The following is a 22,699-nucleotide window of genomic DNA, read 5'->3' as shown; positions in this document are numbered from 1 at the left end:
GTCGAAGCTCGGATGACTATCCTTAGCGTCTACTACCTCTGTTGTCGAAATGTTTTTTCTGCTTGGTGAGCGGGGCTGAATACTACACCTACCAGTGGGGAGCAAGTTGAGTTAGCGCATGCGCTGTCCACGCGGGTCCAGCAGAAGTATACCGGGGCCTTAATGCCGATTTTTCCACTACATCAGGGGTGTCCAAACCTTCTTTAACGAGGGCCAGATTTGAAAATGTGAAGATTTCAATGGTCACTTCAGACCAATTATCATTTTTAAATGGCAATGTTGCCACATCTAAGCCATGCAGGAGTTAAAAAAATAAAAAAAAAATGTGTGCCTTTCTATCACACTTGGAGTCAGATATCATATAAAAGGATCGGTGGCTGTATTTGTCTGTCACGGCTGAGTTTCAGACACTGGACTCTGGTTTCAAAGTGCAACTCCTTACCAGATAAAGTAATGTGGATGATGCGATTTGGGCCGATTTTCTGGTTGACTCTGTCCCGGGCTATAAATAATACATCATAAAACCAAAGCTGCGGGCCGTACAAAATCTGACCGAGGGCCGTGATTGGCCCATGGGCCGCACTTTGGACATGTCTGCACGACATGGGTTCCAAGCGAGCCGACCCGATACTAAGCGTGACGTCGTCAGACTGCCGTCCACTGATTGGTCAGAGAGTGTCGTCACTGGAAGAGTCATGACCACGACGTCCGACACAAGAATCAAAGCGAACAATGCCGGACTTTGGATCAGTTAAAAAATACTTAAAAAATACTGAAAATAAGCGCTCCAACAACTTTTAGAACGGAATGTCTAAAAGCTCAATATTTAACAGGAGGAGTCTAGTGTATTTAGCAATTAGATAGCGATAGAGAACAGATTGGTGTTTCTGATATAAATTGAGCCAGGCCTGGAAGGGTCTGAAGCAGGATTGTTAAGTTTCATCTGCAGTTTATTAAAAAACGTAATGTTTCGGGATCGCAGATGTCGGTCCTTAACTCGTCTCATCAGATGAGTGCGGACAGACATGCTCATTTGATATGCAACACATTTGCTGAGACAATCTTTTCCATCTCTGAAACGTTTTGGCAATTAATGTTGACATATGTTTTATGACTTTTATTATCCAACTCCCTTTTATATTGTTGCTTTACTTCGTGTGTCATTTAGGGCTGTAATGACTATCTATTATTAATCATCTACCAAAGTAATCATGGACTCTTTTGATAATTGTTTAATCAGTTTGAGTGCTACGTTATGTTTGCTTTTGAATATGAACATGTTGTGGTTTGGTTGTATATAACGGCGGTTTGTGGAAAAAACACGTTTGAGGACGCCAGAGGCAAATTGACTGTTTTATTTTTTCACAGTGTTTTATGCATTTAAACCGAATCAAATAATGCATTGGGTAATAAAAGTTTGGGGATACAGCATTGTCCACCATGTCTGGAGCGGCGCTTACTGATCAGATGACTCATTCAGTTTCATGCACATGTCTCTCCGTGTCCATGTTTCAGGAAACGTTCCCCTCTTTAATCACCATCACGTGTCACGTTAAAATACGTTGCAGAGGCCACGGGGTGCTGTGTTTGGATGCTCTGCCGAGGCTCAGCCGTCCCGCTTGCATTCGACAGACAAAACTCATCCCACATCTGGAAACCTTTAGTAAGAGTTGGACTTTTTTTTACGCAATCACTGCCTGCCTGCAAGTTTAGGCTGGTATTCTACTTTCCTTCCACACTGTCGTTGCTGTTAACCTCTTCACCACCGTCCGCCCGCCTACCGACTCATGCTCATGTGACACCGGATCCTTGTGATACTGTGATACTTTATATGCAAATCTGTCCACGGCCCACGTGAGACATGCTGACTGTGGGAAATGCCCTTTGGAAAAGTAGATTTTGAATTTGAAAAAAGGAGGAAGAGAGAGAGAGAGAGAGAGAGAGAGAGAGAGAGAAGGAAACTGGCATGACCACATTTTTTTTTCTTTCTGTGCAGTTAACAACTTCAAACAGTCAGAGTTGGTGCAGAAGTTTTTTTTTAACGTAACTGCAAGAAACAAGCGTGCACAGGACCCAGCAGAGGTCCAGTGGGCAGCAGCGGATCGTCAGCACGGACTGAAAGGAGAGTTTCTTCCTGACTGGTCAGATACTGTCGAGTGCAGCTGATGTCCTCGAGGTGAAGGGTGTGTCCAAAGAGAAAAAAAAAAAAAGAAAGAAAAGGAAAAAAAAGATTTCAACACCAGGGATCCACCCCCCTGCCCGAGCCCCTCCTTCTCCTCCAGGAACTTGAATATCTGAGTGGGAGGAGTTGATGCCACACCCAGTGGAAGAAGCCACAGTGAATTGTTTCAGTATGAGACCATCATCATTTCCCACTGTTTCATCCTCTGAGTTACTGCGCTGAGCTCCTCGCACATGCTTCACATTAACACACACACACACACACACACACACACACATAAACACAGACACACACATTAAACTTTCAGTCAACATTCTTAACATGTTACACACGTTGATATAAAACACAGTGAACTGATTATACAGTCTGTTTAAATTTTTTTTTTTTTGGTAATCTTTTAAATAAAAACTTGCCAGGTGTCCGTGTGTGTGTGTGTGTGTGTGTGTGTGTGTGTGTGTGTGTATGGGCAGTTTCTGGTTAAATGTGCAGGGGTGTTTCAAGTGACTTTCGGGACCCAGGCAAAAGGGACCTAGGAGGCTCAATACTGAAACCCGGCATGACTAATTTATTAAACATGTCACTGTTCTTTAGCTACATCCATACGACAATATTTACATTTGAAAATGACAATTTAGTTACACTACAGTGCGTTCATATTAGTTTTTTTTAACCTGTAGAACCCAATATAGAGTGCCGTATATATGTTTTTAAGCACAACATATAGGCAATCGGATGAAATTATATATATTTTTTAATTTTCACCAACTGTATAAACACACAGATCTGTGCCGCGTGAGCACTAAGGTTTAATAACACGTAAACACCTTTCTCACAAAACAAAAACGGATGTGTATTATGGGATGGGACTGTTGTGCCTGTAGCCTTTGTCGAATCCCCTGAAGTTTTACTGCTGCACTGAAATGACAAAGCATTTGTAATCCAGTACGGGGCCTCATTATGGGGTACGAGGCCAATCATAGAATTTAAGGAGGTTATTACCAAACTGTAACTGTTGTGAAATAACAGAATCAGCTGTTCTTTAGCCCCACCCCTCTGCTCAGGGTCCTGGCATTTGCCTGTGTTATTTACCCTGTCGCAATGCGTGAGCTCCAAGTTTGAATTTGGGATTACACTTGGTGGTGATAGAACCTGTTTACGTAGCACTTTTCTAGTTTCAATACGCTCTCTTAGCTTACATTCACCCACTCACTCATGTATATGTATCTTTATATCAACACCTAGGTCGAATCTAAGTTTGACGGTCGGCCGTTAAATCGCATGAACAGTTTTGGAAACACTTGTGTGACAAGGTTTGTGATATAAGACGACAAAGTGCAGGAAAATTCATACGCTTAATGTAGAAAACAAAGTCAGACTAAAGCAAAGCAAAAGGGGACAGAGGTAAAATAGGACACGAGGAGCAAGTGAACAGGTGAAAGTAACACGGGCGGCATAACAGGGAGCAAAACAAACAATCGGACAGAGAACAAAGAGAAACATGAGTATTTATACACACTAGGGAAGAGAAAGACAACAAGCCACAGGTGAAACTAATTAGGGTGGGGCAGGTAATCAAAAAGGCGGGAAAAGCAGACAAAAGACCAGGGAGTGATAAAGTGACACGACAAGACAAAAGGAAACAGCATGTGTCAAAATAAAACAGGAAAATCCGCAAGGACGAAAACACAACAAGACAAAAAAATAAAACTCTGAATGAAAGTGAACGTCCAAATGAAGTCCAGATAAATCAAAAACACCAGAAATAAAACAAAAGCCCAGGCTAGTACCGTGAAACACTTTAACTCAGCGGAGTGTTCCAGGTAAATGAGGTAAAAGTTTATATAACTGCAGAAACATTACAGCAACAATTGACATGTTCTCCTGCACACGTGGAAGTGTAGACATTAACATAGAGGGCGATTTATTTGTCAGCCTAATCTGACAAATGCAACTGTGATTCAGTCATCATGATGAAATGTCAGTAAGGTGTGTCCTTGTCTTTGTTTGTTTTAAATTGAGTTCATTCCAGAGCGTGAAATGATTCACAACCGAAGGGCCGAGCCAAATCCACGGCTGTATAAACTGTTGTTCTTTCAAGATTTGAAAAAGAGTCCACGGGGTTTTCCCCCAACTCTACGTCACAAAAAACACATGAACACTTGCACTTGAGTTTCTTATCAAAGTATTTTATTAGGAGCATGGTGTATGAAGACATACACAGAGTTCACATTATGCCTGTGCGTTTAGGTCCACATCACGCTTGTTTTCATTTGTTTGTGCAAAAGGATCAACATAAAATATCACCATAGTAAAGAAATAACAAGCAATAAACAAATACAACCCCGTTCTCTTCACCCTATGAGCCCAGCTACACTTAGAGGATACAAATAATGTCAAAGTATTCAAACACGCCTTGGCTGACATCAAATTCATGGACTCTTTTAAGGACTTTCCGTGACCAATTCCCTCAAATTCAAGGGCCAAATGTGCTGACACAGCTTCGCCCATGATGGCGTCCACTCACGTCTCTGCATCTGGACGAGTGATTGTCCTTGGCATCTCGGGCAAAGCCAGACTTTGTCATTTTGGATTTCCCAGGCATCACGTTGTCATTTGCTCTCTCTTGTTACTCGCTCATTGTTTCTGCATGGAATCTCATGTCAACAGCGGAGAGAGACACTGCTAGTAATTATGACTCAACGTTTGTCCTGCATAGGCCTTGTCTACGTACATCAAGCAACGCAGGGCTTGAAACAGTAGGTGGCGTCGTAACAAACAAGGGAGATATTTACCTAAATATAAAATTTTAAATGAAATTCAAGCACTTTCAATGAGCCATGTATATTTAGGACAATTTTTTGATGAAAGATTGAAGATGCTGAGCAGGTATCAAAGGGAGAGGGCATCATTCACTAATGAGCATCAGTCACATGTAGGGGGAATTTTCAGGGGTATATTCCGTGCAGCCGCTCCCTGGAATGCTGCACTTAGTTTCTCAGCAGAACATGCAATATCTAACTTGCATTGAAGGGATTTTTGAAATGAACGACTCACATGGCTCTCGTTTATAAATCGTCTTTGAACTTGAGTCCCAGTCTATTAAGGAGTCAAGAGGACATTTCTGTAGCGTTGTTCAAAGGCCCATTGTCATTTTAGTAATTGCAGTTTCTGTTTTTACTTGATTCTTAAGTTTAAAGAAAGTAAAACGTTGTTTTCCCTGAAACATTGTGTCCACTGATCATGTCTTGAATAAACCTGATATAATAGACATTTTTCACTGATTGTTTTAAAAATAACATTATTTGGTCACTCACTTTAGAAGATATTTTTCTGTAAAATAAGTTATTTTTAATCTGCATACATGTTTCCAATAAAGAGAAATGTATGATCATACACTGATTGACTCTAGTGAATCTGTAATGAGTGAGTGCCGTGTCCACTGTCAGTTTATGAACTCACTGCTCAGCTGAAGGTGAAATCCCTCCAGATGTTCTTTAAGTTTCTCTCTCATGTCTTCTCTCCTCCTCTCCACCGCCGCACTGCTGATGACACAGTGCTGCTCCTCTTCATAGGCTGCTTCAGTCCTGAGCACAACTCCACCACTCGTGTCACATTTATGATCCACCTCTGACACCATTATGGTCTGTGCTTCGTTGGTGAGAAAGCTCTGCAGTCCATCCTCGGCAGGAACAGGAACCAGAAGGACGCGTCCTTCTGTGATGTCCTGTATCCAGAGCAGCTGCTGCTGCTGCTGCTGTTGCAGATGTGGGTGATACTCCTGACCCTCAGTGTCACACTCTTCTATACACACATCTGAAAGGAGAAGCTTCTGCTGAGAGCCTAAACACTGAACACTCTTCTGGGGAGTGGCAGGTAAACACACTGCAGCAGGGACTACCAGGACAGAGTCACTGGTGTCTTTCTCTTCCAGAGGCCTCTCCTGCCTGAACGTTACAGTGTCTTCAGCTGTTCTTTGAATTGTCTCGGAGACATTATGCTCTGGTAAGTGTCCGTGTGCTTGAACTTGCCCTCTTCCACAGCAGAGGCAGTGGCTCTTCTCCTTATCAGTCCACCTGTTAGTGTCTGGAAGAAAGTGACTCCCCAACTCCATGCGATCCACACACCTGTCCTCAAACAAGCCCACATCCTCAATTTTAGACTCATTCTCACTCTCCTCCTGGTTAGGACCTCCTTTCCCCCGTCTCCTCTCACCCCCCAGCGTCCAGCTGCCCCTGTGGCCGTTTTTACAGCCATCTTGGGACACAAGCAGAGTGTGTTTCAGCTGTTTGTCGCGGAGCCTCAGCACTGTGTTCCGCAGGCGGCTCTCTCTCCGCCTGGCTGCATGCAGCTGACGCAAGGCCTTCTCCAGGCAGTCGATGGCCTGGTCATAACGCCTCCTCCACAGCAGGGGGCAGAGCTGTGCGTAGCTATGCTCCTTTGACAGGTAGAAGCCTGGGGGAGGAGGCAGGCGCCGCATGAACCGCGTTGGAGAAAGGGGACGAGACTCTGGTGGTGAAGAGGGAGCGTGTTCTTCCGCACCCGATGGCTCTCGGGGAGATGTGGGCGGGTCTTCATGAGTCTCCGACTGAGATGGTGTCACTGACCTTTGAACTGTGGGCTCTTCTGAAGACGGACCCTGGTCTGACTCATGCTCCTGGTTTCCCGAGCGGAGTCTCCGGACTCTACAGAAAGAACAACACACTCTTCTCAGTAGGGCTACTACTCTACTCTCTCTGGTATGCTACTGGGAAAAATAATACAGAAATACAACTATGTTTGTAACAATCTGCAGTCTCATCATTAGATGTCACTAATTCTTACACAATTGACCTTTTACGGTGACCTTAAAGTGGTGTAGTGCTTATTATTCACGCGTTCTTGGATAATAACGGTGCTTTTCTTGAGGCTAAAACAAACAAAGTAGATCAGTGTTCACTTTTCGTGGAAACTGAAAAGACAACCTCATGTCACACAGTGACACTGAGTGTGTAGAGCACAGATTTCTTTTACAGAAGTTATTTACAAGACACAGTTGTCAAGTGACATCATTTGGCCACTTCCCCTGTGTGTGGCTGCTTTACCATGACAATGAAAACAAATAATGTGAATCATGTGCCAGTGTCATGTTACAAGCTACACTATCTTTCATATTTTCAGGGTGAGAGTGGTCCTTCCACACTCTTCTCTCTCATGAGAAATGAGAAGAACCAGTTGTGTTCACCTGACGGGCTTGGCCTCTTGTTTCTGCGCTGTTCCCGCACGTCGGCGTTTTTTTGCCGCGGAGGAATCAAACACGGTCGGAAATGCGTCTTCCTTCAATCTCCTGACCCCACTGTGAGTTTAGGAAGACAAACACAAACACATTTAAAGGGCCTGCTATCAAAACACTGTCAGCTGAGCTGCAGAGAAGATTAGACTCCCTTCATGTCCTGAGTCGGGTTACAGACCTGCAGCTGGTCAGCTCAAAGCTCTCTGGGGTGAAGTGTTTGGAACAAAAGTAGACAAATTTGGTCTGAGGGTCCCAGGAGTCGGTGCGGTGAGAGTTAGTAATCCAAAGGTTCCTCCGTGTGGCTCCTTTTGGTAATCTGACAATCACAGTGACTCATATTACATGGTGTGATTACAATAAGTGTCACATTATAAATACATGGAAGAAGGAAGAAGGGATGATCATAAAAATAACAAAAACACAACATGCACACAGTGTGTGTGTGTGTGTGTGCTTGCATGCGAGTGACAATGTGGTTCATTGTTCACTTCCCAGGTTCAAATTGTCATTAAATACCCGCACAACCATTGGAATGTTAGCACGCCAAAATTCCAGTGTGAAGCAGAGACACTATTAAAACACCAGGGCCATGTGACTAACAGGCCAAAGGACAGATTCCCATAAAAAAGTATTTACAATTGAACAAAAATAACTTCAGACATTAAATACTTTCTGTTTAAACAATTTGCTGCTCTATACACAGCAAATTTGGGGTCCATGTTGGGACTAATCAAGGATTATCTTATCTTTTAGATGCAGTGAGAAAATGTTAACCTGTGAAAGGTGATTCCAGCATTTCGAGTGTCACGGTTGTCCCGCGATTTGCAGCCCCCTGCTGAGCAATGTCTTGGCATCTGAAAGTGACAGAAAAGGAATGAGTTTCATAGTGGTTCATAATATAACCATGAAAATAAGTCAAAACTGAATATCAGAGAAGTACATGCTGGTGGATAATGTGAGACAACAGTAAGTTAAAGCTGTAGTATGTAAATGTTAATGTTGTTTGTGTATTCCTACGCTGCACACATGAGGCGGATGAAGTACACAGCGCGAGTAAAGTAAGACTTCATATCAGCTGAAAACACAAAGAAGCACACAAAGACAAAAACCTTCACAGGTGGATACTACAGCTAAAAATATACCTGAAAGTTCAGCAGAACTTCACGACTAAAGTTTAATAACAATCATAATTTTAGCTTTGAACATGCACTGCTAACAGCGCCTTCCTTTAAGCTGAGGACAGTCAGCACTAGTTGGAGACACACATTACAACATGAGGTTTGATCGAAATTCCAAATTCCAACGACATTCAACATAAATCATGTCGTCTGCTGAAACCAGTCTGTTAGTGTGAACTCCAAGTCTTTTCAGAATTGCTAATGACTGTGAAAGTTGTGTAGTTTGTCCCATTTTATTCAACTGCCTGACTCCTGGACTTTCATCTGTCTGTCTGCCTGTGTCTACCCCTGTACACGTCAAGGCTCATTTCACAGTTTCCTGGACAAAGTCTGGATAAGTTACATTATGAAGACGGATAAATGACAAAGAAGTGTAGAAAACACTTCATACGTCAATCTCCCTCCCCCTCTCTCTGTGTGTGTGTGTATGAGACTGGGGAAAGCTGGGGAGAAAAACAAGGTCAAATCAGGACAACAGTGTTGAGGTGATTACTCAGACGTCCACAGGGCGCGATAGAGGTTTCACACTGGAACTTTTAACAGTTTAACCTTCTCTAGTTAGGTCATTTTCACATTTTCTGATTGATGTGCATTAAGTTAATGAAATATATTTGAAATGTTTACTGCTGAAGTGCTAGTGCAACAAAACAAGTGCTGTGAGGACACTGCAGAATTAATTTTTCACTAGATTTCCACAGTTTTCTTTAAAATCTAGATTTTCCATTTCCAATGTAGCCCACACACACAAGACTATGGAATCAAGAAGGGCTGCAACTAACGATTACTTTCACCATCGATTAATCTGTGGATTAATCAATCAATTAATCGATAAGTTGTTCGGTCCATACATAAAATGTCAGAAAAATGTCGAGAAAATGTTTTCAAACCTGGAAATTTACATCTAAATGTTTAGTTTTACTGATTTCTTTGTTATATGGAGCAAAGAAACCAGAGCATATTCACATTCAAGAAGCTAAAAAATCTGTAAAATTGTTTTAATTCTTTAAAAAACAACAGCACAGAGACCGATTAATCAGATTTTTTTTAATCAAAATTGTTGACAATTAATGATTTAAGTAATAAATAATAATCCATCTTTTCTGTGTAATTTCATAGGGGAAAATAAAACAACATCTGAAATTTGAATAACAATTTGAATATCTGCAATTGAAACTCTATTTTGAAAGTAAAACTCACATTAAATAATGTTTAGTTGATGAAAAGTCAACTGAATTTATCATGTGAATATATATGTATATGTAAAACTTTCTGCCTCACAAATGTATAGGTTTTAACATTACTTTTAAGGGCATATTTAGCTCATATTTATCACAACTTCATCTCCTTAAATGTCCATGTTCGGTGTGTCGCTTCTGTGTCACCACCTGATGGCGCTAGTGGACTCTTTGTACAGCTAACGAGCTTCATTTATATGAAGAAAAGTTCATTTTGATATTTGACGTAAAAAAACCTACGTATTGTTAGGTGGCGTATTACGTCAGATTTTCAGACGTAAGCAGCTGGCACTGACACGCAGCGGACTCTGACGGGAAAACATGAAATACTGAACTGTACGTGTCACGTCGTGTTCCCTCCACTTCTCTGCTTCACGGCGTCACACTGCGAACATTCTAAAGTGTCTGAAATGACATAAAGAGTGCAAACATTACCCCTGCGCAGTAGAGTTCGACCTCACGAAGATGGCTGTTCCTCTTCGCTCACCTTCTTCCTCCTTCTCGTCCTCCTTCACGGAGTTTTAATCGCGGCTGGTAAATCCACTCGTAGGCGCAGTACTGCCACCTGCTGGACTGGAGTAGTTTAGCTCACTCTGGTGAGCTGTGTTTAATTTACAGCTTTGTGATCAATTTAATTTAATTTAGAAAATGTTTATATAGATGGACTATTTTATTTTACACTTAAATATCATGATTCACATTCCAAATGTATGTTTTTCTGCCCATTTAGGAAATTAATTTCAATATTTAATATTTAATTAATTATCATATTGATTGTTGTGCTTTTGAAATAAAGTGACTTTGAGTTTATGAAAAGTGCAATATAAATACAATTTATTATTATAAGTATTAACAATATGTATACATACATAGCAATACTATAAGGTAAGATAGAGGCAGGTCACTGTGGCAACCCCTAAAGATAGAAACTGAAAGAAGAAGATAGGCTTGTATTTTGACTTGAGTTGTGTCTGTAGACATTTTTTGGAATTAAAAATCTGCTCCAACAGATTTAAATGTCCAGTGTGTAATATTTATTGGCAAAAAAAAGTATACTACTTTGAATATACTACCTTGTATGTGTATGTGTGACAAGGGCCTTGCTTTGCTTTGCAGAGGATGCCATTTTGGGTCCCCCATGTTTCTACAGCAGCTGGAGCATGTGTGTGTTTTGCCTTTTGAAATAAAAGTTTACTTTGCAAATGAAGAAAAACATAAATGGAAATGGCCCGTCAGATGTTGTTTACATCCTACATGTACAGTAATGGCCACAATGACAGTAGTTTTAAATTAAAGCTATAATATGTAACATCTCTGCATTAATATATCCAACAATGATGAAACGTGTCATTTATTTTGTTCATTTGTGTACTGGCATTAGCCAAAATGTTAAATTCTCATTTCTATTCATAATAATTGACCGTTTTGAAATTTGAGTCAGATTTTAATTACGTTTTAATTTTTGCTTTATTCTGTTATCATAATCATAAATAAGGAACATATTCAGTACTACTAGTTACCCAGCAAATTGTTGTACTTCATTGTGTGTATTTTTGACATTAATGGATCACAAACTAATCATTGCCAGTTCATCAGTTCATGGGAACAACAATCTGCTCCACAGCTTCATCAGAGCCTGAGCTTCTGTTATTGTTTTGACTGAGAGACCCCTACTGGCAAAAATCACATACTGTGCCTTTAGACCGCCCAGTGAGCATTGTAGATAATATATACCTTTTTATGTTTTACTTCTTAGATGGATAGATAGATAGATAGATAGAATATAACACATTCAACAGTCTCAAGTTGTTGTTTTTTGCCATTTATTGCACATTGATATTAACAATGTTTTTTGGATATTTTTGTAAATATATATGATTCACTCTAGTAAGTACATATACTAACATTTTGTTTCCATCTTTAATTAGTCAGCAATGTCATTCATTGTCTTTATTTGAAACAGTTCTATATACTAATTATTTGTATATATATTAGTGTTATATTGCACTGGATGATGATGTTGCAGACCTTTGCTGGAGTAGTTGTTGTCTGTCTGTGTGAGAATTTGAATTAAAATGAATGTCTTCTACTGTGTGTGTGTGTGTGTGTGTGAGTGAGCGGCCACGGTCACAGCAGGGTAATCTGATCAGTCTGATGACTGTCTGGCTCTGGACCCTCCCCTGTCTGACTGACCGGCGTCTGCCATTGTTACCAGCTCCCTCCCCCCAGGATCACTGACACACACACACACACAGACACAGAGACAGAGGCAGTAACAGTAACAACAGAAGAGGAGACACCACAAACACAAACAGTGTTGGGATGCGGACAGTCCATGTTGCGTACGGAGCTCCGGGCTCGTCATGTAGGCTGTGTGGCCGCAGTGGTGGTCGCTGACTGGCGGCTACTAACCGCAGGAGCAGAGAGGCTAAGCTTGGCTCGGCGCGGCTCGGCTCAGCTCGGCTCGGCTCAGCTCAGCTCCCTGTCATCTCTCGGTGTGTTTCCCCCTGCTGCTCCCTGGAAGCTCCAGCAACTCAAGGTCAAATGGTTTTTACTGCAGCGGCTACACTAGAGCGCAGGACCAGGGCATGGATATATGTGAGTTACTACACTGTCACTGCGTGTGTGTGTGTGTGTGTTTAAAGGCTGCTGAGACAGAGGTGTCTGATAAAGTGTAACATTATGTTTAAATAAAGTTGTTCATTGTGTCAGTATATTGGTATATTGTTACAGTGAATGTGTAGAATAATTCAGTAATTTTGTGGCTGGGTGAGATGGACAACATCCTGCATGCAGGAGACACAGCATCGTGGTCCTGGTGTGTGTCAGTGTGTGTGTGTGTGTGTGTGTGTGTGTGTTCTTATATAGGTGTCTTTGTGAGGACCACATTTAAAACATAAACACATAACATTTTGGGAAGGTGAGGACATTTTGGCTGGTTCTCGCATTCTGTCAACTGTTAAAATGGCCTTTTCAGGGTTAGGCATTTATTTTTGATGATTAAAGTTAAGGTAAGGGGCTAGGAAATACATTATGTCTATAAGTGATTGCACTACAAATGCTGTGCAAACATGTTTGTGTACTTGTATGGGTGTCTTTGTGAGGACTACGTTTAAACCATAGGTATTGAGGACATTTTGGGATGGTGAGGACATTTTGGTTGGTCCTAGCATTCTGTTAACCCTTAAAATGGCCTTTTTAGATTTATGACCTGGTTTTAGGTTTAGTCTTAGTATTTGGTAAGGGTTAGGCATTTAGTTGTGATGGTTAAGCTAAGGGGCTAGGGAATGCATTATGTCTATGAGTGTCCTCATTACGAATGCTGTGCACACATGCATGTACATGTAATTGTACCCAGACCACTTAGCTTGTAGCATAGTCTTCATAGAGACCAAAACCTTGTCCTACTGAGGCAGAACCTCATTTCTGAGGAACTGGTTATAGTGAGGGATTAGATTTGAATTGTAGTTAAGGTTAAGGTTAGGCATTAACTGGTTATGGTTAAGTTTAGGGAACACTTAGTTAACGTTGTCCAAATGAATGGAAGTCAGTGCAGTGTCCCAGTGAGAATAGCTGTACAAACCTGTGTGTGCGTGTGGAGGAGTGGGGGTGTGTGTGGACAGTCATACAGCTACAAGGAATGGGATGATATATGATTTTATTGTGCATTGAACCAAAAACACCCAACCCACTCACAATAAGTTGATCATGGTAATTTTCCATTATTGCGAATTAAACACTGAACAATGCTGTTTAGATTGCCAGCATAGTATTCTAGTCATTTGTTTTGAGGGTGTACAAAGGGGAAGACCAGTTCACTTTATATTATGTATCCAATCTGTGATACAGAAAACCAATTCAGAAACAATTAGTTTAAAAATTCATGTTGTGACTTGAAAATGTCGTCTCGCTCACCAAAATACAATCCTAGTGATTTATTTTGAAGCTATGGAGCACTAGACATGACATGGGGAAACATATGAATTAAAGATGTTAGTGAGCGTTGTGATAATAAGCGCTTGTGTTAACTCAAACATTGTGCATTTCCATTATTGCGACAATTATCAATGGAGAGAATTGATTAGAGTGACTTAATAATGCTGTCTCGCCCATCAACAAACAGTCCTAGTGATTTGTTTTGAAGTTCCACAAGGGGGAGCTGTTAAAATGTTGGGAACAATTACATATCCAATCTGAAAAAAAGGGTTGTTTCCAAAATGGAAAGTTAAGTGATTTTAATGGCCTGGACAAACAGACGAGGCAATAAAAAATCAAGGTGAATTTATTGCGATAATTGTGAAGGGAGAAAATTGTTGTGACTTAAAAATGCTGTCTAGCCCATCGACATACAGTCCTAGTGATTAATTTTCACAAGTTTCACAAAAAGATAATTCGTTTTTTAGTATAAGGTAAAGTGGTCCAGAGTGGATTGTGGTTATACATAGGGAAAGTCGTTACTATGTATCATACGTGACTTGTTGTCTAGCCTATCAACATACAGTCCTAGTGATTTATTTTCAGGTTTCACAAGGGGAAGCCCTTTAAATGATGTATCAATCAGTGATGTAATCAAAAACTTCTCACTAGAATGTAAGGTAAAGTGATCTCTACTATACCTCATATATGTATATATATACACATATATATCTATACATATACATATATTTACATATATATATACATACATATATACAAACAGGAAATGTATCCAATAAAAATACTGATAAATAATCACTCTAATCAGTTATCATGTGGCCATAATTAGGTTGCATGATGCTGCATTTGGGTCATTTAATTTATCTTTCCATGTATGTAAGGTTTATTTTTCTGTATCCTCAAAGTTCTATCTATATGTCTCTATTCATTTTATTCTAATTTATTTAATTTTATTTAATTTTATTTTATGAAAATAGGGTCAGCAGACATTAATGGACATTCATATGTAAATGTTCCAGGTTGTAGCCATTGGCTCATTTCCATACGTGGTCCCTAGACAGGTTGATTTAACATGAGGGACACACACACACACAAAAGGACATCAAATTACAAGTATAGCCACAAAAAGACATCAAATTTGGCCAATACTAATAATAATAATAATGATAATAACAATAATAATAGTTACAATTGAGGATTTGCACATTACCATGTGAAGTGCAATGTTGATCGCATTGTATTTCAGTGGTTGCACATTATCTGTTTATATGTCTGTTGTTGTGTTTAAGAAAACAGCAGAATGTGTTTATTCTAAACTGTCAGAGCTGCAGAAAACAAGAGATGAGAAGTGTTTCTGACACTCGTCCATGTTGGACGTGTTTGGATTGATCCTGATCCACCCGATGTTCACCCTCACTCGCGTCTTTGTCCCGACATCAGGCTCATAACAGGGGAGCAGCGTTTTACATGTGCGTCAGTGACAGACTAAATGACACCCACACCCACACATGCACACAGACACCAGGTTTATTAGCAATGCACCAGACTCCTCATTTACAGCCAACTGCTGTCTCAGCTCGCTCACCTCCCCCTCCCACCCCAGGGTCAAGGGTGAAAGGTCAAGGCCCGTCAGTCACTGGCAGCGTCTGAGCCCTTTGTCTCATCTCCTCTGCTCCGTCTTTGTTTGGCATCAAACATGCACACACATTATCCAGTCTGCAGTGTGTCTGCCCAGACATGAAATGAAAACAGCTGAACCAACTAACATTATCAATAAATAAATAAATAAAATATCAAAAATGTATATAAAATGTCAACAAATGAGAGGTTGGTCAATTTTTCCACAATGTGCTGCTCAACGTCCACACATCGTAGGTTCATGAGAGGTTTTAAACAAATAACATAGGCTTTTGTAAAATAAATTGTTTATGGTGCAGATATTCTATAATTTTGGTGGTGCCCTCATTTTAAGTAATTATATCATTAGTGTTTAAAAATATACAAACATAACATACAGACTGACTGCTTGCACTGCCATCAATTTTGCTTTCTACCTATATTAGCTCTTTAAATTGTCCATATGGAACCTCTATCGCCCCCTGTGGATCAACGAGTAATTGCCACAACACAGACACAGAATGGGACTGTCAGCATAAACACGGAAACAACAAAAAGATTCTTGACTAAGAAACACAGAAAGAGTCGTTCGGAGCTGATAGGCTTAATCAGATGATTATCTATATTTAAAATGAACAAACTGCAGTTTTAAATCCTCCATCAAAATTAAGATTTTTCAATAAAACCATATAGTTTTAAACAGAAGTAATGCATTTAAATTTAGTTTTTCACTGTTTGGTTCTGTGTGAGCAGCAAACCCAAAGCAGACACTGAACTGACAACAACATTTTATGTATTATGTTGTTTTATTTTGTATTTTCTGGATTATACTTAAAAATATATACAGGACATATTTTCACTCAAATGTTGAGTGTCTGGATGATTAAATTCTTATATTCTTTCTTATTACATTAATGCTTCTTTTACTGTATGCATCCGAAACTGACGGCTGACTGAAATAAATTAATGAATATACATATATACATATATACAGACCACCTGTCATAAAAACAAGAAAAAGTACATATTTCAAAATCAAAAAATTTTATGGCTTGGTATTTGGGAAAAAACTGAATTCACCTTCTTTTTTTATCATTCAACCACTAAAACAAAATTTTCTGTTTAGTAAATAACTATAATAATCTGACATCTTAATGTGCTTTACTATTTTGTTTTCTGTTGTTTGTAAAACAGTAAAGATTAAAATTCATGGATAACAATAAATATTATATTTCAGCATTACAAATACCACTTTAGTTAAAGAGCTTTTGCATAGTGGTGTTTTAACCATTACAGAAACATAAAAACATGATTTGGATAATTATCAAAGCTGTTAATTTAGGGCAGCTGTGGCTTTGGGTGGTGGTTTAATGCACGTGTTAAGCACTTTATGTAATGTATGCAGATGTATGGATATTTAAAACCCTGTGGCATCACTCACAGACTCAGTGTTGATTGGGACAATGTGCAAATGCCTTATTTCCTCTAATGTTCTGCTTGTTTCTCTCTGTATATGTGTGTGTGTAGCTGAACTGGAGTTGGTTCAGATAATAATAATCCTCCTGGTGATGACCCTCGTCGTAGTCATGATCATCTGTCTTCTCAGCCATTATTGGCTGCCGGCCTTGGCCTTGATCAGCAGGTTCAGCCACAGTCAGAGAGACCAGGCTACACAGACGGTAGGTGACACTGCTGACGATACAATGCATATATGTCTTTATTTTAACAACACAACACATCTACTAAATGTCTACTCCCCATAACTCCACATTCTAACAAAAAGAAATTAGAAGTTTGGAAGCGCAGCTGATTGATTTAGGAAAAATACTTACATACATTTTAAGTCAGATTGAATGACTAGTAAGATTTAATGGAATCCAGGGGTGAAGTCGCATACTGCAACAAACTATTCGTAATATCAATTAATCACAACAGTTCTTAATTTTCACATGATAATAAATGAATGAAAGCACAATTTTAAATGTTGTATTAAATATGTGTTTGTAACATTGAACACGCTGGATTTTCCTGTAAGTGGAGAAAACTATTTACAAAATTTACCTCATATTCTATTGGAAAAGAGTGTTGATTTGTTTATTTGTTACATTTGACACTTTATTATAATTCTTTTATACTTCATTGTGATATTTTTAACAAAAGCTGTCTATTTTCTCTTAATATTTTATATTTTATTTCCCTCTAGAGCTGCAACTAACAATCATTTTTCTTGATTAATCGAGTGTAAAATGTCAAAAAAGTGTTTCTCCAAACCCACACAAATTATTTCTTTGTTATGTGGAGCAAAGAAACGAGAAAATATTCACATTTAAGAAACTGAAAAATGAGAAAAGCTTGTTTTAATTCTTTAAAAAAAATATAGATTTTAAATCAAGTGTTATTTTCCCATAGACTTCCATTCAAATGAAGTAAATTTTGCATCCAGCAGCAGAGACGCCCCCTGGTGGCTAGACAATATATTATATATATATACACAAACGCATGCTTAAAATGAGTGTTATCTCTGTGTCCAGGTGCTGCACAGCCGTCTCCACAGCGACCTGCCGCCCTTCATGCAGCAGCAGCAGCGGCGCGAGCGGCAGCAGCAGCAGCTGTATCGCCTGCAGCCCACCTTTCCGTACCTGCAACAGGAAATCATCGACCTCCCTCCCGTCATCTGCCTGTCAGACGGCGAGGAGCTGCTCCCTTACAAAGGCCCCTGCAGTCTACAGCTGCGGGACCCCGAGCAGCAGCTGGAGCTGCGGCGAGCGACGGTGCGCGCTCCGCCAAACCGGACTGTGTTTGACATCGACCTCGTGGATATTTACGCGCACAGAAAGAGCGCGCCGGAACCCGGCGGTGACGACCCCGGTGTCAAAATGGAGGATCCGCCGCCGTCCTACAGTGAGGTGATGTTGGACCGCTCCACACTGCGTGCGGACGGCAGGTCAGAACATGACGGCTCACTGACGGACGTTCACACTGACAGCACTGACTCGTACAGCTGAGGAGGACGAGGAACTGAACTGACGGTCCCTGCTCTCGCCTGAAGGGGGAGCAGTCGACCGAATACACATGACGAACAGAGCGTTTGAATCGGCTGCTAAAGTGTTTGCTTGGTTGTCTATTTTTGTATGTTTTGCTGACACTGTGAATATCCTGAATGTTTTTAAACAAATCCCTCACCGATCCAGGACTTGAGATACAGACTATGTTCACATCACCAGACTGAAGTGAATTATGCTTAATTTTGGACGATACCACTTTTTTTTGCGTCCAATACCAATGTCACAAACTTGAGTATCGAGCGATACCGATAATAGTCCGATACATTTCCTTTTTAGAGCATTTATGAGTCATTTCAAAGACATAGTTCTCCAACTGTGTAACAAATATTGTTCTCCCCCAAAAAGAGGAAATAAACAGCCGCCAACATGACTCAGCAAAAATGGTTTTGCTGGTTTTTGACATAGGATTTTTAGATTGGATGGGATTCTACATTTTTATCTGTCTGAGTGGTTTTGACCAATATCGGACCGATGCTGATATTTTGTCATTTTTTCACAGCTGTGTGGACACAGAAATCCTTGTGTTACTTCACTATGTGGTTCTAGATCTGATTACGGAGCCAAATCATCAGTAACGGGCACAAGAAATGGATTTTACGGCAACGCGGCTGGTGATGTGAACGTAGTCGAAACATTCTAGAAAAGTCTAGTCTGGGGAAAAAGTGGGACTAAACATTTCCTGGACTTCGGTGTGTTTACAACAGCTGGGGGAACTTTATTCTGGGAACATTCAGGTGAGGAGGAACGAACGGTGCCTGGCTTGTGCATGTCATTCAGAATAAGAACTTTCCCCGAACTGTAGTGTAGTGATGTCATGCAAGCAAATCCAAAGTTGCACTAACTTGGTTAAAAACACATAAGGCTTTTTTTATCATTATTTGGATGTGAAGGATTTTTTGACTCTCAGCCTGTTTCCTGCGTGAAAGTGAAAAGTTTTTTTGCTCAGTGCCAAAACTCTGAGTTCATGCTTAAGGCCTTTGCACACCAGCCATGATTTTCCTGCTACTTATTCGCACATTTATTTTGTATTTTTATGTATGTATATGCAGTTAATACATACAGAGACTGACTCTGGACTCTCATTTTCCACATTCTCTTATGATTATGACATGATTGGCAAGTAGGGGCTGAACAAACAAAAATGCATCGATTCATCATTTGTATCAAAATCACGATACAGAGGCGCGATATTTCTTTAAATGACCATTTTAGATCAAGTGTTGTCCTGACCTGTACACGTCATATTCTACAGACTGAAGAAAACATCTTTGTTTCTCACAGATCTGCACAAATAAATATTAAATATCGCAATTTCAGTTAAAAATAATCACAATTACATGTTTATATAAAATCGTTCAGCCCGAATCTCAAGAAGTCTAGGACTATAAGCAGGTTTCTTTTGAATTTCCTTGAGATTTTTTGGGATTCGTTGGGCATTTCCCTATAAAATATTTGTCTTTATCTAAATATTTGTTTGGCGAGTGACTCTGGCTGAGGTTTGCACACACGCCAAGTTTATTTCTAAGTCTGTCCTGGTCCAAACCCAAGGAACTTTCAGTTGACACGTGTTTAAAGGACATCTCTTACTGCACTTATCTGTTCTTGATGCTAAGTTTGGGGTGTTCAGCATGTTTTGCCCAAACACAAACACAGAATATAAGCGGTGTCTTTGTCGTCTGATCAGTAAATGTAACGCTCTACCTCCTGATCCACAGTTGCCCCATTCACTTTTTCTCTTGAAAAAAGTACATCATATATTGTTGTACAAACGAGGATTTCCAGTTCCACACTGTTTTCAAAAATATGATGTTTTCAGCAGTTTCATTTCGTTACACGAGAGTCTCACAAAATTTGACACGAGTTCCAAAGAAGCTATGAAGGAACGTGGGTGGAAATGTGTTTTAGTCTTTAATATTGTGTTTCCTTGGTCGCTTGTGGGATTTGCTACAAACCCGATGCAAAAAGAGTATCTATTATTTATTTATTTGCTACAGCTATGAGTATTTTTTACATTTAAATGTATTCTAACCTAATTTTTGTGTTTTTTCTCTTGCTACTATTGCTGCTTTTTCTACTCTGCTTTCATGTGTCACACAGAAATACAAAAATATCTTTGTTCTGACTTTATTTTCCCCGTAAAGCAACTTAGATTTGTCTCGTGATTTCCAGTTAATGTTTATTTTTTTCTGACTTGCATAAGGAGAACTTGCATGTTACATGTTTATGAGTGAATGTCGTGCCTGATGGTGATCGTGCACTGGCCACAGGAAAACTACTACTTGAATTTAAAAAGAAAAAGCTGCCACCTGTTTAGTGCCTCACTTCCAATTATGGTGCTACTTCATCACTCTGAGTCTTCAGACTTGATCTGTAAAGTACTGTATTATGCACATTATGCTACAACGTGGGAAGAAAACACCCACGGAGAACAGTGGTAATATTTTAATAATAAGAACATTAAAGAGAAAAAGAGGGGAATCCCTATAAAGCTGTGTTTCGTGTGGGTTTTATTTATGAGGAAATCTACATCATGTGGACAAATCTGTGAGTCTTGTTTTCGGACGATACATCTCGTCAGCCAGTGCCCATCCTTAACGCGGAGACCTACAAACATCTCAGTGTCCACTTAGACCACCACCTGGACTGGTCCTGGATTACTGAGGCACTGGAGGTTGTGGTCCTTCAAATGTCTGCTAGTTATTTACCCTTTACTGGGCAAAGAACTACATTGGGTAACTTCTGGAGTTACCGTGTGTTACCTTGCGTTACCTCCTACAAAAGATCCCACAAAACATGTGGATTTCACCTAGCCAATGGATGGATGACTGCTTTATCCTCTACAGGAAGGTCTCGGGAGGTGCTGTACCAATCTCAGCTGACATAGGGCGATAGGCGGGGTCACACCCTGGACAGTTTGCCAGTCCATCGCAGGGCCACCACAAACACTAGTGGCATCAGTGGAGAGAGAAAAAAACTCTGACACAACCAGACTCAAAGATGTCAGACATCTGCCTAGACAGGTTGGGGTGAAAGGAAGATCGTCAGAGATCCACAGAAAGTGTCATCGTGGAATTTTGACCAATCAGTGGACGCTAATCAGTGAAGTCCTGGAAGGCAAAAAGGTACGGTCATTACGGTTCGGTCTTCTCCTGAATCTACGGCAATATCTCAAAAAACTAATGATGGTGAGTTGATTGTGTTGGTGCAGGGAAGGTCAGGAGTCCTCGAGGACCACCACTGGGAAACTCTGGTCTAAAATAATGTTCCTTTCGCTTTATTTGAGTACTTCATGAGAATAACACCCTTTGAACAATATAACAAAGGGGGGAAAGTCTTGTTATATCCTCCAATAACAATATTTTTTATTGTAAACTGAGTGTCTCCTCCTGTAAAGGATAGGCGGAGGCTGGAGAAACCAAAGAACAATAAATATCACCCTCTCCACAAGATCCTGGCTGCACAGAAAAGCAGCCGCAGTGAGTGGACTATTCTCATAGTTATTTGCAGCTGTGGATGGGTTTTTGTTCACGACTGGGACGACAAAAGGACAGCGAGGACAAGTGAAGTTTGACAGAGCTTATGCAAGCTGTTATGGAATCATGCCACGCACAAGCAAAAGTGTCTGTGTGTGTGTGTGTGCATCTGTTATTTCTGGTGTGTGTGTGTCAAAAGCAGAGTTGCATGGAACTGTGTTGAAACATTTCCTCTCCTTCCTCATGGCGGGGGGAAGACGCTCAAACAAGCACCTGCTCGAACACACACACACACAAACACACACACACTGGTTTCCAGCACTTCAGAGGACATCGCATTGACATTTCCCAGAGACCTTAACCATAATTACTTCTGGCCTAATCCTAATCCAGACCCTAACCCATGTCCTAACCTCAGCCTAACTTTAAAACACATCTTCATGACGGGGAACTTGATTAGTGGCCCCATAAGGAAAACACGTCCCCATAATGTGAGATTTAGGTCCTCACAACCTAAGGAATACCAGGTACACACACACACACACACACACGTTTGTGCTTCATTCAGAGTGAGGACACTCATAGACATAATCCGTTCCTTAGCCCCTTACCCTAACCTTAACCATCACAATTCCAACCCTAAAACCAGGTCTTAACTCCCCCAAAAAGCCATTTAAAGATGTGAGGACCAACCAAAATGGCCTCACTCTGCATGATTAGTACTGTTTTAGGTCCTCACAAAGC

General features: G+C 40.3%; 2 protein-coding genes across 2 annotated transcripts; one reads left to right on the top strand and one right to left on the bottom strand.

Moving 5' to 3' along the window:
- Window positions 1-4,347: 4,347 nt before the first annotated feature.
- thap7 (THAP domain containing 7) lies at window positions 4,348-10,380 on the bottom strand. Its single transcript, XM_058618523.1, has 5 exons — window positions 10,300-10,380; window positions 8,226-8,305; window positions 7,630-7,767; window positions 7,404-7,514; window positions 4,348-6,864 (listed from the first exon to the last, which is right to left on the bottom strand). The coding sequence occupies exons 2-5, from the start codon at window positions 8,303-8,305 to the stop codon at window positions 5,625-5,627; spliced, it is 1,569 nt and encodes a 522-aa protein (XP_058474506.1). The 5' UTR covers window positions 10,300-10,380; the 3' UTR covers window positions 4,348-5,624.
- A 1,691-nt stretch (window positions 10,381-12,071) lies between these two features.
- On the top strand, window positions 12,072-18,422 carry LOC131447844 (protein TMEPAI-like). Its single transcript, XM_058619926.1, has 3 exons — window positions 12,072-12,462; window positions 16,945-17,096; window positions 17,949-18,422. The coding sequence occupies exons 1-3, from the start codon at window positions 12,453-12,455 to the stop codon at window positions 18,420-18,422; spliced, it is 636 nt and encodes a 211-aa protein (XP_058475909.1). The 5' UTR covers window positions 12,072-12,452.
- The last annotated feature ends 4,277 nt before the right edge of the window (window positions 18,423-22,699 follow it).

Source organism: Solea solea, chromosome 20 (assembly GCF_958295425.1).
Source record: "Solea solea chromosome 20, fSolSol10.1, whole genome shotgun sequence".
NCBI lineage: Eukaryota > Metazoa > Chordata > Actinopteri > Pleuronectiformes > Soleidae > Solea > Solea solea.
The sequence above is the reverse complement of the archived record's forward strand: the minus strand, read 5'-3'. Positions and strand labels throughout refer to the sequence as shown.